A 15,257-nucleotide genomic window follows, 5' to 3' on the forward strand; every position below is an offset into this window, starting at 1 on the left:
TCTCTGCGTCTAAAGCAACCGCTACTGTTGAAGCTTTATTTCTTTCTACTGCATGAATTAAGTTAATACATTTACAAATATTGTCTGTTGTTCGTCTTTTTTTAATAAATCAAGTTTGGTCCAGATTTACTATTTTTGGTACATAGTCGGCTAATCTTTTTGCTAATAGCTTAGCTATTATCTTATAATCTGTGTTAATTAAAGATATTGGTCTATATGACACTGGTGCGAGTGGATCTTTCCCTGTCTTTGGTATTACTGTAATTATTGCTGTTTTGCATGAATCTGGTAAGCTTTGTGTTTTATCAATCTGGTTGATTACTTCCAGGAGGGGAGGAATTAATAAATCTTTAAATGTTTTATAGAATTCTATTGGGAATCCATCCTCTCCTGGTGTTTTATTATCTCTTGTATTTCTACTATTTCAAATGGTTCTGTTAATTTATTTTGTTCCTCTATTTGTAATTTCGGTAGTTCAATTTTAGTTAAAAATTCATCTATTTTGTCTTCTTTCCCTTCGTTTTCAGTTTGGTATAATTGTTCGTAGAATTCTCTGAAGTTTTCATTAATCTCCGTTGGATTATATGTGATTTGTTTGTCTTTTTTCCTTGATGCCAATACCATTCTCTTAGTTTGTTCTGTCTTAAGCTGCCATGCTAGAATTTTGTGCGTTTTTTCTCCTAGTTCATAATATTTCTGTTTTGTCTTCATTATGTTCTTCTCCACCTTATATGTTTGTAGTGTTTCATATTTTATTTTTTTATCTGCCAATTCTCTTCTTTTAGTTGTGTCTTCCTTCACTGCTAATTCTTTTTCTATATTTGCTATTTCCCTTTCCAATTGCTCTGTTTCCTGATTGTAGTCCTTCTTCATCTTGGTTACATAACTTATTATTTGCCCTCTGATGAATGCTTTCATTGCGTACCACAGTATAAACTTATCTTTCACTGATTCCGTATCTATTTCAAAGTACATTTTAATTTGTCGTTCAATTAATTCTCTAAAATCCTGCCTTTTAAGAAGCATGGAGTTTAATCTCCATCTATACATTCTTGGAGGGATGTCCTCTAACTCTATTGTCAATATCAGGGGTGAATGGTCCGATAATATTCTAGCTTTATATTCTGTTTTTCTAACTCTGTCTTGCATGCGAGCTGATAACAGGAATAGGTCTATTCTTGAGTATGTTTTATGTCTACCTGAATAATATGAATATTCCTTTTCCTTTGGGTGTTGTTTCTTCCATATATCCAAAAGTTGCATTTCTTGCATCGATTTAATTATAAATTTGGTTACTTTGTTCTTTCTGTTAATTTTTTTCCCAGTTTTATCCATGTTTGAATCCAAATTAAGATTGAAATCCCCTCCTATTAGTATGTTCCCTTGCGTGTCTACTATCTTCAAAAAAATATCTTGCATAATTTTTTGATCTTTTTCATTCGGTGAATATACATTGAGTAAATTCCAAAACTTCGAATATATCTGACATTTTATCATTACATATCTCCCTGCTGGATCTATTATTTCCTCTTCTATTTTGATTGGTACATTTTTACTGATTAATATAGCTACCTCTCTAGCTTTTGAATTATATGACGCTGCTGTTACATGTCCTATCCAATCTCACTTTAATTTCTTGAGCTCCACTTCAGTTGTGTGTTTCTTGTACGAAAGCTATATCAATTTTTTCTTTTTTCAGTAAATTTAGCAATTTCTTCCTTTTGATTTGGTTATGTATTCCATTAATATTTAAAGTCATATAGTTCAACATAGCCATTTCATACTTTGTTTATCTTTCCTTTCCGTTTCCTCATCATCACCTTTCCTTCTTATCCAGTTCTGCTTTCTTTTTTTGAACACTTCATAAGACAACATTTCTAAAACATAAAACATTTCCCTTATTCTCCTATCTAAAATTCCTTTAACCCCACTATTCCCTCCCCTTCCTGAGTTGCCCTTTATCCCTTGTCGGGCAACCACATCTCCCCTCTCCATTTGGATTTGCGAATTCACTCGTAAGCGTCAACTGATTTCGCAGTGACCGTAACTCTTCCCCACCCAGCCCCCCATAGAAAAGATTTTAATTTTCATATACAACAAAGGTCACTCTCTTAATTCCCCCCATACTTCCTTTTCTTCCCTTTCTTTCCCTTCTTAGTTCTTACCTATATTCTATTTGTTTTTATATATATATATACATACACACATACATATAGTTTGTGGTCATTTTTGTTCTCGTTACATATCTTCCTCTCTCTGTCTGTTTTGTAGTTGTTCTGCAAATTTTCGTGCTTCCTCCGGATCCAAGAATAGTCTGTTTTGCTGCCCTGGAATAACTATTTTAAGTACCGCTGGATACTTTAGCATAAATTTATATCCTTTTTTCCATAGGATCGTTTTTGCTGCATTAAACTCCTTCCTCTTCTTCAGGAGTTCAAAACTTATATCTGGATAGAAAAAATTTTTTTGACCTTTGTTTTCCAGTGGTTTTTTTGTCTTCTCTTATTTTCCTCATTGCTTTCTCCAGTATATTTTCTCTTGTTATATATCTTAAGAATTTTACTAGAATGGATCTTGGTTTTTGTTGTGGTTGTGGTTTAGGGGCTAATGTTCTTTGTGCCCTTTCTATTTCTATTCCTTCCTGCAGTTCTGGTCTTCCTAGGACCCTGGGGATCCATTCTTTTATAAATTCTCTCATATTCTTGCCTTCTTCATCTTCCTTAAGGCCCACTATCTTTATATTGTTTCTTCTATTATAATTTTCCATTATATCTATCTTCTGAGCTAACAGCTCTTGTGTCTCTTTAACTTTTTTATCAGATACTTCTAATTTCTTTTTTAAGTCCTCTACTTCCATTTCTACGGCTGTTTCTCGTTCTTCCACCTTGTCCACTCTTTTTCCTATATCTGACATGATCATCTCTAATCTATTCATTTTTTCTTCTGTACTTTTTACTCTTCTTTTTATTGTGACTGCCATTCTTTCAATGATTCCATATATTCTTTAAAAAAATATATCCATTGTCTTGCCCTTCCCTTCATCTTCCATTTCTCTGTGTTCTTCCTCTTCTTCTGAGTCCATTCCAGGATCTGTGTCCTTTATCTCTGTCTCTTCTGGTTTTCTTGTTGGGTTGTTTGTTTTATTTTGTTGGGTATTTTTGGTCTTCTTATTTTTACTAGAGGTGTCTTGCTGCTGGTCTTCTTCCTCTGGGTTGGTCATCTGTTGCTTCTTTGATTTCTTTTTACTCTCTTCTTTCTTGCTCTCGTTATTTTCTGTGTTTTCCTCTTGCTGCTTTGTTGTGGCTGTCAATTTCAGCTGTGGAGATCGACTCCTCAGCTGGTCCCCCCTCCCGTCAGTGTTATTTTTGTCTTGCGCATCGCGTATGCGCGACTCCTTGCGCATGCGCGGTTGCGCACTTTTGTTTGGCTCCGCGAGCCATTTTTGTAGTCCCGAGCTCGGGACTTCGACTGACCTGAGGGAGCGGGCTTCTCTCTCCACAGCGGGCCTCCTCGGACAGGTAAGGCCTTCACCTTCTTCTTCCGACGTCCTTTCTTCTCTTCTTCCTGTTGCTTTTGGCTTTTCTTTTTTCGCTGCCATTTTCTCTACACCTTTATTTTCACTTTATTTTGGTTTTTGTGTTTGTGCCTTCGTTTTTTCACTGTCTTTTTTTTACTTTTCTGGAGAAGGCTGGAGTTCCCCGACCGGCCACTACTCCATCACGTGACTCCTCCCGACATCAGCATTTAGGAGAGATAACAGCCTATAGGAGCCACATGATGTGGGAACCTTCTTCAGGAGGAAAATTATTGCCGCTTGGGTTAAAGTAGTTGTTAAAACTCCTCACTCTCGTTCTTCATTAAACACTGATAATAAAAATTGAGCTAATTTATCATTAAACCTTTTATAAAACTCCATTGGAAATCTGTTGGAGCCTGGAGCTCTGTGAGACTGCATTGCTTTAATCATCAGTGTAGTCTCATCCAAAGAGAGTGAACTGTCCAGTTCCTTAACCTGGTTGGAGTCAATGACCGTGGTTGGAAGATTGTTAAGAAACTGGTTCATTTTGGTGTTGTCAGTAGCATATTCAGATTTGTCAAGTGTCGAGCAGTGAGATTTAAAGGGAACCTTGATTTCCATGGAAACAGATGTTATTGGAGGGGTCTCCGATTTGGGGCATCAGCCTTGTTGCAGCCTGACATTTTAGTTGGTGGGCCAATAGGTGGCTTGCCTTTTCCCTGTGTTCTTAATGTGAACCCCAAATTTGCATTAATAATCACTCGGCCTGTGTAGTAGATCCAAGATCAAATTCCGCTTGTGAATCAAGTCGGTGCTTGTATAATTCTGGGGATGGACAAACTGCATCATATTGATCCATTTCACTAATAGCGGATGTTCGTTCATTGATCCTGGCAGTGCATTTCTCATTTAAAACACTGTATAAAATTATTTGACCCCTCAAATAACACTTAAGTGCCTCCAGATTGTGAGAGAGGAAATCATTGATAGAGTCTGATATATGTTCACAAAATTTTTTGTCTGCCAGAAGAAGAGAATTAAGTATTTAGCACAGTGGGTTAATTGGATGAATGGGTAGCTGATGGTCTAATAATATTGGTGCTTGTTCAGATATCAGAATACTGGAATAAACCGAGAAAACTACTCATGGATTAGAGAGCTAAAAACTACGCATGGATTGAGAGAGCCCTTCTTTTCATCTTGAACTTTCACCTTCAGATTGACTATGAATATAATGAGACCAACCCTCTCCACGGCCGCTTCATCAGTGTGGACAAGCTCCTGAACCTGTTCTCCAGAGGTCAGCCAAGCAACTACTGTCTGTCCTACCTTCTGACAGATCGTGACTTCTTTGGTGTCCTGGGTGTTGCCTGGCAGGCAAAGCCAGGTAGGTGTGACCCAGAGCTGGCTCCACATCACGTTCCCCGAGCGGTTATGCACTCCCTGGGGCCGAGGGAAGGGCAAGCAGGTATCACAAAAATGGGAAGCCCAAAGTACCTGCTGCCGTAGTCAGAAGACTTCTAGACAGGGCCCAGACTAGGGGCTGGAGCATCCCCTCCAGCCCAATACACTGGGTCCAGTCACGATGAGCAGTCCCAGGGGCAAGGCGAGATGTGTGCAGAGATCCTGGCTGGTACAATACAATCACAGGGGTCACATACCACAGTACACACACCTCAGTACACATGGGTCACATACCACAGTACACACTGGTCACATACTTCAGTACATTCAGGTCACATACCTCAGTACACATGGGTCATATACCTCAGTACACATGGGTCATATACCTCAGTACACATGGGTCATATACCTCAGTACACATGGGTCATATACCTCAGTACACATGGGTCATATACCTCAGTACACATGGGTCATATACCTCAGTACACATGGGTCACATACCACAATACACACTGGTCACACACCTCAGTACATACATGTCACATACCTCAGTACACATGGGTCACATACAGCAGTACACATGGGTCACACACCTCAGTACACATGGGTCACATACCACAATACACACTGGTCACACACCTCAGTACATACAGGTCACATACCTCAGTACACATGGGTCATATACCACAGTACACACGGGTCACACACCTCAGTACACATGAGTCACACACCTCAGTGCACACGGGTCACACACCTCAGTACACACGGGTCACATACCTCAGTACACACGGGTCACATACCTCAGTACACACGGGTCACATGCCTCAGTACACACGGGTCACATACCACTACACTCGGGTCACAAATCTCCATATACGCAGATCACATACCACAGTACACATGGGTCAAACACCTCAATATACACAGGTCACATACCACAGTACTCATGGATCACACACCTTAAAACACAGAATCACATTACTGTGCACGCTGGCTAATTGATCTCAGATTCCCACTGCTCTGTGGAGTTTACAAGTTCTCCACGTGAACACGTGTTTGCCCATTGTGACCCATCCCATCACCCTGTGACCCGTTTCCATACCCTACAGACCCCACCCTGGCTAGTGTGCTGCCCACTCCTCCAGTGTCTGCCATCTCTCATGAGCCCTCCTCCTCAGGACAGAGCGGTGGGATTTGCTCGCGTACTCACAACACTGGTCTGATCACAATGCAGAAGTATGGTGCACACATTCCTCTGAGAATGATCCACATCACTCTGGCTCATGAACTTGGACACAGCCTGGGCTCCCCTGTGAGTATACCTGTCTTCTCACTCACTTTGGGTATATAAGGGTGATGTTTTCTGTGAGAATATAAATGTCCATTTATCTGATCCAAGTACATGCTGAAACTACAAAGTCCACATCATGAGGATATTGCCAGAACTTGGGGGCCTGAGCTACAGGGAGAGGTTGAGCAGACTTGGGCTTTATTCCTTGGAGCGCAGGAGAGTGAGGGAGTGACCTCATAGAGGCGTACACAATCATGAGAGGGAATAGATCAAGTGATCGCAGAAAGTCTTTTGCCCAGAGTAGGGGAATCGATAACCACAGGACACAGGTTTAAGGTGAGGGGGGGAGAGATTTAAAGAGAGGGGGCGATGTGTGCTTTTTCGTTAATACTGGGTGGTGCACGAACATTGGAGTTACGTCAACCTCCTGTTCCATTGCCTTAGAGCAAATCTCGATTAAATGCAGACCCATCTATCTACCCCGAGAGTTCTCACCAGTGATTCTCACCGGAGTTTACATCCCTCCTGATGCCAGTTACAAGCAGGCACTTGCGGAGCTGCATGAAGTGGTCAGTAAACAAGAGACGGCCCAGTCCAACACACTACAAATCTTAGTTGGCATCTATAACCAGGCCTGTGTCAAGAAAACCCTGCCCAACTACCACCAACACGCAACCTGCTGTACCAGAGGTTCACGCTAAGATAAGGAAGGCCTACCGTGCTTTCCTGAGACCATATTTTGGCAAGTTGGATCACTCTGCCTTTATATAGACAGAGCCTAAAAAGAGAGGCTCCAGAGATCAGGAGGCCGTGGACTGGGTAGTGTTCAAGGACTCAGCTGAGGATCTGAATGATTATTGAAACAGCGGTGAATGAGTGCGTCCCCACCAAATTGTATTCACAGATTTCTTCACGTTACTCCAGCAGTGGGTTTCAAACAGGCGTCAATCATACTGGTGCCTACGAAGAGTGTAGTGACCTGCTTTAATGACTATCGACCAGTAGCACTTGTATCAACAGTGATGAAGTGCTTTGAAAGGCTGGTGTTGAAGCATATCCGCTCCTGTCTGAGCAGCGACATGGATATGTTCCAGTTCACCTGTCATAACAACAGGCAGATTCCATCCCACTGGCTCTACACAAAGCCAGGCTTAGAACACGTGGACAGTAAAGAGGCACACATCAGGATGGTCTTTGTCAACTACAGTTCGGCATTTAACGTCATCATCTCCTCAAAACTGATCAGTAAACTCCAAGACCCCACTGTGTAATTGGATCATGGATTTCCTCACCTCCAAAACCACAATCAGTGAGGAATGGTAAGAACATCTCCTCCACAATCTCCATCAGTACCGGAGCACCACAGGGCCACATTCAAAGCCCCCTGCTCTACTCACTTTACACCTATGACTGTGTGGCTCCATATGACAAAATACCATCTACAAATTTGCTGACAATGCCACAGTAGTGGGTGTATAAAGAAAGGTGATGAATCAGCATACAGGAGGGAGAGTGAAAACTTGGCTGAATGGTGCACCAATAACAACCTGGCACTCAATGTCACCAAAACTAAGGAGCTGATTGTTGACTTCAAGAAGGGAAAGCCAGAGGTGTACGATCCAGTGATCATGGGGGATCAGAGGTGGAGAGGGTGAGCAAATTTAAGTTCTTTGGAGTCACTATCTCGGGGAATCTTTCCTGGACCCAACACACCAATGTTATTGTGAAGAAAGCACGTCAGCACCTCTACTTCCGGAGGTTTGGTATGATATTGGAAACTCTGGAAAATTTCTACAGATGTGTGGTGGAAAGAGTGCTGACTGGGTGTATCACGGTCTGGTATGAGTGTAAAACCCAGGACGTAATGGACACAGCCCAGGACTTCACAGACAAAACCCTCCCCACTATCGAGAACATCTACAATGAATGCTACTGTCGGAAAGCAGCAGCAAGGATCCACACCACCCAGCACACGCTCTGTTCTCGCTGCTGCCATGAGGTATAGGTGCCACAAGACTCACACCACCAGACTCCTCAACAACAAACTCAATCAGTGACTCCTTTAAGGACTCTTGTGCACTTTATTTATTTTTTAAAAATTCTCTTTGTATTGCACAGTCAGCTTGTTTACAGTTCTTTATTTGTTTACGTTGTGTACAGTTTTATTTTGCACTAACAATAAGTGGTAATTCTGCCTTGCTCGCAGGATAAAGGAATCTCTGGGTTGTATGTGATGTCGTGTATGTACTCAGGCAATAAATCTGAAATCTGAAAATCTGAACTTTTTTTACACCAAGGGTGGTGGGTGTATGGAACGGGCTGCAGGGGGGAGGCAGGTACTATTGTAATGTTTAAGAAATAGGATGGGTTTAGGGGGATCAAGTCAAGTCAAGTTTATTGTCATCTGATTGTACAAGTACAGCTTTCTCCAGTCCTCAGTGTAAAACATGCAGACACACAACCAGATCAAGTCAAGTCAAGTTTATTGTCATCTGATTGTACAAGTACAGCTTTCTCCAGTCCTCAGTGTAAAACATGCAGACACACAACCAGACATAACACACGCACAGACAAACAGTACAAATACAGGACAAGTGTTCATATGTACAAATAAATAAATAAATGTTGTTTCGTGAATATGAGAGTCCCGGATGGTGAGTGGGAGCAGTTCCTTTGGTCGTTCAGCTTTCTCACTGCCCGTGGGAAGAAGCTCTCTCTGATCCTCCTGTATCCCTTTCCTGATGGGAGCAGCTGAAAGATGCTGTGTGTGGGGTAGAAAGGGAACTCAATGATTTTGCGCACCCTCTTTAGACAATGATCCCAGTAGATCACATCGATTGAGGGGGAGGGAGACTCCAGTGATCCTCACTGCCACGTGGTCCTGTGGATTGACCTCCAATCCATTTCTCTACAGCAACCATACCTCACTGTGATATGGCTGGCCAGGACACTCTCGACAGAGCTCCTTTAAGAAGGTTGACATAATGGTGGCCGGGTAGTCTTTGCCGCTTCAGTCTTCTCAGGAAGTGCAGTTGCTGTTGCGCCTTCTTGACAAGCGAGGAGATGTTGAGTGTCCACGACAGGTCACTAGTTAAGTGAACTCCGACGAATTTGGATAGTGGAGGATATGGGTCAAACACAGACAGGTGGGATGAGTTTGGGTGGGATATTTTGGTTGGTGTGGGATGGGCCGAGGGGCATCTTTCCACGCTGGGTGAATCTGTGACTCCATTCACTCTGGGTGGTTTGTTCTCTGTATTCTTAACAGTACTCTTCCAACATGAATGACAGGAGGGTACTACAGGATTGATGGGCATCTGCATAAAACAGAGATGCGGAGGAGTTTCTTCATCCAGAGGGTAGTGAATCTGTGGAATTTGTGACCACAGGCAGTTGTGGAGGCTAAGTCATTGGGTTTATTTAAGGCAAAGATTGATTCTTGATTAACCGGGGCATAAAAGGTTATGGGGAGAAGGTTTGGCAGTGGGGCTGAGTGGGAATAATGGATCAGCTCATGATTAAATGATGGGGAAGACCCGAGGGGTGAATAGCTTATTTCTACTCCTATGTCTTGAGGTCTTATGACGAATCAAATGTCAGGACAACAAAATTCCCTGAATATGGGTACGGCAACACCACACGGTCACTCATTGATAGCTCAGGTAGTCAAAAGCCTGGAGTGGATACAGTCCCGACAAGAGGGGAAATGTCAAAGATACCAAAGTGATATCAGGGATGAAATGCGGACCACTTGGTTTAGCAGGACAGAGGGTGTGGGGGATATCGGACAGCATTGGCGCTGGTGCGATTAATGTATTTTCAGAAGTGGTGGAGTAGAGGAGGGTAAGCGAGCATCAGGTAGCCTTTGATTGAGGTGTGGGTAGGTAGTCCTGATGTCACGAGGTCTGTTACAATTCGCGGTGCTGCTGAAGCGAGAGGGGCCATGGAGGGGTCGGCAGGGACAATGGAGATATGGGGCCAGTGATGGGAGAGGTTTCCTGCAGAAGACTCATGGACGAGGGTCAAAGACCAGAGGGTGAAATAACTCTGGGTAACAAGGGCAAATAATGTCACTCTCAAATCACCTTAAAACCAGACGGGATGATGTGAGGCAAGGTTGACAGAGCTTTTCCCTTTGGAGTGACAACGGATGAGATTTGTCTTCATTGAGGTATGTAAGATTATGAGGGGCTTGGATGGTGGGGGTGAGCAGCCAACACCTTGTTCCTCGTGCCAACAAAGGCAAATATTAGAGGACGTCTGTTTAAGGTGAGGGGAGGAAAGTTTAGGGAGACATCAGAGGACAGTGTTTTACACAGTGGGTGGTGGTGCCTGGATTGCATTGATAGTGGAGGCTGGCTTTATTCCAAAGGGCTCTTGTTTAGGCATGTGGATGTAAGGAAAATAGAAGGTTATGAGTGTGAGGGAGGGGAAAATGTGATGGTTGTGGAGTAGGTTTCCATAGCTCGGGGCAATATTATTGACTGAAGGGCCTGTACTGCGCTGGAATGTTCTACAAGATAATAAGATCGAGTTTATTGTCATACACATTGTACAACGCACATAAGCTCCAACGTTCTTACTTGTTGTGGCTGAACAGTTACTTTGTAAAAAAGACTACAAAATACAGCAAAATTCTAAATATTTTCTTGAAAATAAAATATAGATAGATGATAAATATTCCGTTATTCTGATACAAAAAAGTGACTTGCGATACTGCGGACTGCCCTTCTGTGGTGTTGGAGCAGTGCGCAATTAGTGGGATGCAGAGATTCAGAGCCTGATCACTTACAAATAAAGATCCCTGCCATATCTGCTCATTTGAAGATTGCTATTAAATCAGCACCTATCTATCTGTACCTTTTGATATTAAGCTGTCTGAAAATATTTTTCTTCAGGTGACCTTTAGTTCTTTAAATCTGCACCCTTGTTGGTGACAATTTCTCCCTGATTAAATGCCACGATTTGACCCATCCCCCTCAAATCTCCAGGGTGAAAACCTCACACAGAATAAACACATGGAGGGCCAGTTCAAGTCTCTCCTCTTCCTTTTCTAGCATGACGAAGGAGAAGAATGTATCCCTCAGGAATCTTCGGACTCCCAGAGGAATGGTGGGAACTATCTGATGTATCCCTTCGCTTCCAACGGGCTTGAGTATAACAATGACAAGCTCTCTCCATGCACAGTCCGACGTATCAGCGAGGTCCTGGTGGCAAAGAAAGACCAATGCTTTGAGGGTAAGAGAGAGATGGGCCAGGCGAGACTCTGCAGAGATGGACCTTCCACTGCTCAGAGCTGGTGAGAGCTAAATTTCAGCAGAAACTAACATCAGGGGAAGGGCAGAAGTACCATGGAACTTACGGGCCAACAAGGGGGACCTCAGGAATCTCCTCCAAAGGTCCCGAAAGAGAGAGGAGCTGCCAGTCCTTGGGTGTTTTGTGTTTCACAGGGCAAGTCAATCATCCGCGGCACCGATGACGCTTGCTGTGGTGAGCAGGCAGAAAGGCATAATGTTGCACCAGAAATGGGATAGGACAAGCCCTTCAGACTTCTTGATCCATGCTGACCATTGCACACACCTGTACCCTCTGGCGGCGGGACCAAAACCAACTGAACCCACGGCCTGCACCATAGGGAACGCTTGGTTCAATCTCACCCTGTCAGTGTTCTCCGTGCACTGGTACACCTTTGTTGGGTCTCCGGGAAGGGCAGGGTATGAAGGAGGGAGGGGGGGACAAGGGAAATGAGATGGAATGAGGGGATTGTGAGTGTGGAAGAGGGAAGTATGAGGGTGAATGAGGGAAGTATGAGTAGGAATGAGGATTGAGTGGCTCACCACAGCCGGTGATGCCTGTTGTCGGTGGTTGGTACTGATAGAGTGGTTCCCCACAGCTCCTGATGCCTGTTGTCTGGGATCTGTACTGTTGGAGTGGTTCCCCACAGCTGGTGATGCCTGTTGTCCGTGTTGTGTACTGACAGAGTGGTTCCCCACAGCTGCTGATGCCTGTTGTCTGTGGTCTGTACTGATGGAGTGGTTCCCCACAGCTGGTGATGCCTGTTATGGTGGTGTGTACTGATGGAGTGGTTCCCACAGCTAGTGATGCCTGTTGCCTGTGGTCTGTACTGACAGAGTGGTTCCCCACAGCTGCTGATGCCTGTTGTCTGTGGTCTGTACTGATGGAGTGGTTCCCCACAGCTGGTGATGCTTGTTATTGGTGGTGTGTACTGATAGAATGACTCCCCACAGCTGATGATGCCTGTTGCCTGTGGTGTATACTGACAGAGTGGTTCCCACAGCCAATGATGCCTGTTGTCTGTGGTCTGTACTGATGGAGTGGTTCCCCACAGCCAGTGATGCCTGTTGCCTGTGGTCTGTACTGATGGAGTGGTTCCCACAGCCAGTGATGCCTGTTGCCTGTGGTGTGTACTGATGGAGTGGTTCCCACAGCCAGTGATGCCTGTTGCCAGTGGTGTATACTGATGGAGTGGTTCCCACAGCCAATGATGCCTGTTGTCTGTGGCCTGTACTGATGGAGTGGTTGCCCACAGCCAGTGATGCCTGTTGCCTGTGGTGTGTACTGATGGAGTGGTTCCCACAGCCAGTGATGCCTGTTGCCTGTGGTGTATACTGACGGAGTGGTTCCCACAGCCAGTGATGCCTGTTGATTGTGGTGTCTACTGATGCAGTGGTTTCCGACAGGTGATGATGCCTGTTGTCTGTGGTTCCCCACACCCCGTGATGCCTTTTAACTGTGGTGTATACTGACAGAGTGGTTCCCCACAGCCAATAATGCCTCTTGTCTGTGTTGCAGAGAGTGGGCAGCCAATCTGTGGCAATCAGCTGGTGGAGGAGGGGGAGGAGTGCGATGTTGGACACAGTTCAGGTGACCCTTGCTGCTATAGTGCCCAATACCCCAGTGATGTGTCCTGCACCCTGAAGCCTGGCCGACAGTGCAGGTAGGTCCCTGCCTTCAGCAGAGGGAGTCCCAGCTGACAGTACCTGCTCCGAGATGTCCTTCACACTGACCACTCCACCCTCAGTCCTGGCAACGGCATCCGTGATGGGCACCTTCACTGTCACGTCTCCTGCTGCAGGGAGACCCAGCGATGGGCTGTTCACAGCCCTGTGCAGGAACCCTGGCTGCAAGGCACATCTCCCAGACCTCCTTCCAATGGTGACTTTCACCTGTCTACACACAGTCTCTCTCATTCTATCTCTCTGTCTATCTGTCTCTTTCTCTGCTTTCCATTTCCTTCCCTCTCTTTTTTCTTTCTCCTCTTCTTCCTATCTCCCGTCTGTCTCTCATTGATTGAATTTCTTTTTGTTCTCTCAATATTGCACAGTCAGTTTGTTTACATTTGTTATCTGTTTACAGTTTGTTTACAGTTTATTTTTTGCACTACCAATTAGTGGTAAATCTGCCGTGCTCCTCTCTCTGTCTGCCTCTTTCTCCCCGTCTCATCTTATCTCTTTCTCCCTTTTCTCTTTCATTCCCTCCTTCAGTTTCTTTCTCTCCCTCCCTCCCTCTCTCTCTCTCTCCCTCCCTCCCTCTCTCTCTCTCTCTCTCTCTCTCTCTCTCTCTCTCTCTCTCTCTCTCTCTCTCTCTCTCTCTCTCGTGACAATGTCAGGAAGTCATTACCCCTCAGCATCTAGTTTGTTGCTTTCCTTGACTGTTCCAGTCCATGTGGTTGCTGAAGATTCTGGTTCCATGATTCTAGGTGCTGACCCACGATGGGGAGTGGGTCTGTGCTGGGGAGTGGGTCCATGATGAGGAATGGGTCCACGCGGGAGAGTGGGTCCGTGATGGGGAGTGGGTCCGTGATGGCCAGTGGGTTCATGCTGGGGATTGGGTCCGTGCTGGAGAGGGGATCTGTGCTGGGTGTGGAATCTATGCTGGGAAGTGGGTCTGTGACTGGCACTGTCCATGAAAGGGAGTGGGTCACTGATAGGGAGTGGGTCTGTGCTGCTGGGGAGTGGGTCATGATGGGGAGTGGGTCTATGTTGGGGAGTGGGTTTGCACCCTTTCCAGCTGGACAACATCTTTCCTGTACCACAGTGACCAAAACTTTCAACAGACGTTTGAACAGAATCTTAGAGAGTTCGGGTTGAATGCAGGCAAATGGGACGGGCCCAGAATCTGTGAGCATGAACAAGTTGGGCCTAAGGGCCTGTTCCATGCTGTTTGACCCCATGGAGGACACTACAAAATAAAGATGGGCAAATCTCAAATAATAGGGAGGAACTTGTAATGATTCCAATCAGAAGGGACGAAAGACACCAGAACCTGATGGCCTGCACACAAGGCTTTTTAGCAGGGCGGCTTTAGAGATAGAGGAGTCATTCAAGGAAATTTTGAGAGCTCTCTAAATTCCATTTGGAAACCAGAAGATTGTGATCTCCTTATTCAAAATGGGAAAATGACAGAAGGCTGGAACTACAGGCCAGTTAGTTTTACCTGTTGTTGACAAGGTGCAGCAATCAAATATCAAAGAGGCAAATCATCGTTGAACAACGCTGAATTTAATAAAATTGAATTAACGTGGTTTCATGAAAGGTAAATAAAGTGAGATAAATTTGAATTATTTGAGGAAGTGACAGAGATTTGATGGAGGAGTATTTTAAATTTAGGTTTTTTTAAAAAATTTAGTCATACAGCAGTTACAAGTGATTTTGGCCCACGGGCCCAAGCCGCCCATTTGCATCCAATTAGACTACACCCCCAGTAGGTTTAGAACAGTGGGAGGAAACCAGAGCCCCTGGGGAAAACCCACGCAGAGAACTACAAACTCCTTACAGACAGCGCGGGATTTGAATCCCGGTCCCTTTCGCTGGAGCTGCAATAGTGTGACGCTAACCGCTTCGTCAACTGTGCCGCTCTCAAGACGTGGAACAATGCCACAGTGAGGAGGTTGGAGAAAGCTGTTTACAGGGATTGAAAAGTGGCTGTCACGTAGAAGGCAATGGGTTGGAATGAAGGGGTGAAATATTCCCCCCCGCTCCCCGACTCTCAGTTTGTCAATATTCACACTGATGATGGTGAATC

At 44.6% G+C, this 15,257-nt stretch overlaps 1 protein-coding gene across 10 annotated transcripts in view; it reads left to right on the forward strand.

Annotated features, from left to right (window-relative positions):
• LOC138758885 (disintegrin and metalloproteinase domain-containing protein 10) overlaps positions 1-15,257 on the forward strand; it is a 97,365-nt gene that overhangs the window by 54,917 nt on the left and 27,191 nt on the right. For 7 of the 10 annotated variants that reach the window (XM_069928424.1, XM_069928425.1, XM_069928426.1 and 4 more), the window contains 4 exons: positions 4,736-4,904; positions 6,031-6,233; positions 11,270-11,450; positions 13,026-13,170. In XM_069928424.1, coding sequence (XP_069784525.1) covers positions 4,736-4,904; positions 6,031-6,233; positions 11,270-11,450; positions 13,026-13,170 — 698 coding nt within the window. Of the gene's footprint in view, positions 1-4,735; positions 4,905-6,030; positions 6,234-11,269; positions 11,512-13,025; positions 13,171-15,257 lie in introns of all 10 variants that reach the window. The other 3 variants (XM_069928421.1, XM_069928422.1, XM_069928429.1) reach the window with 3 other exon arrangements.

Source organism: Narcine bancroftii, chromosome 3, assembly GCF_036971445.1.
Source record: "Narcine bancroftii isolate sNarBan1 chromosome 3, sNarBan1.hap1, whole genome shotgun sequence".
NCBI classification, from domain to species: domain Eukaryota; kingdom Metazoa; phylum Chordata; class Chondrichthyes; order Torpediniformes; family Narcinidae; genus Narcine; species Narcine bancroftii.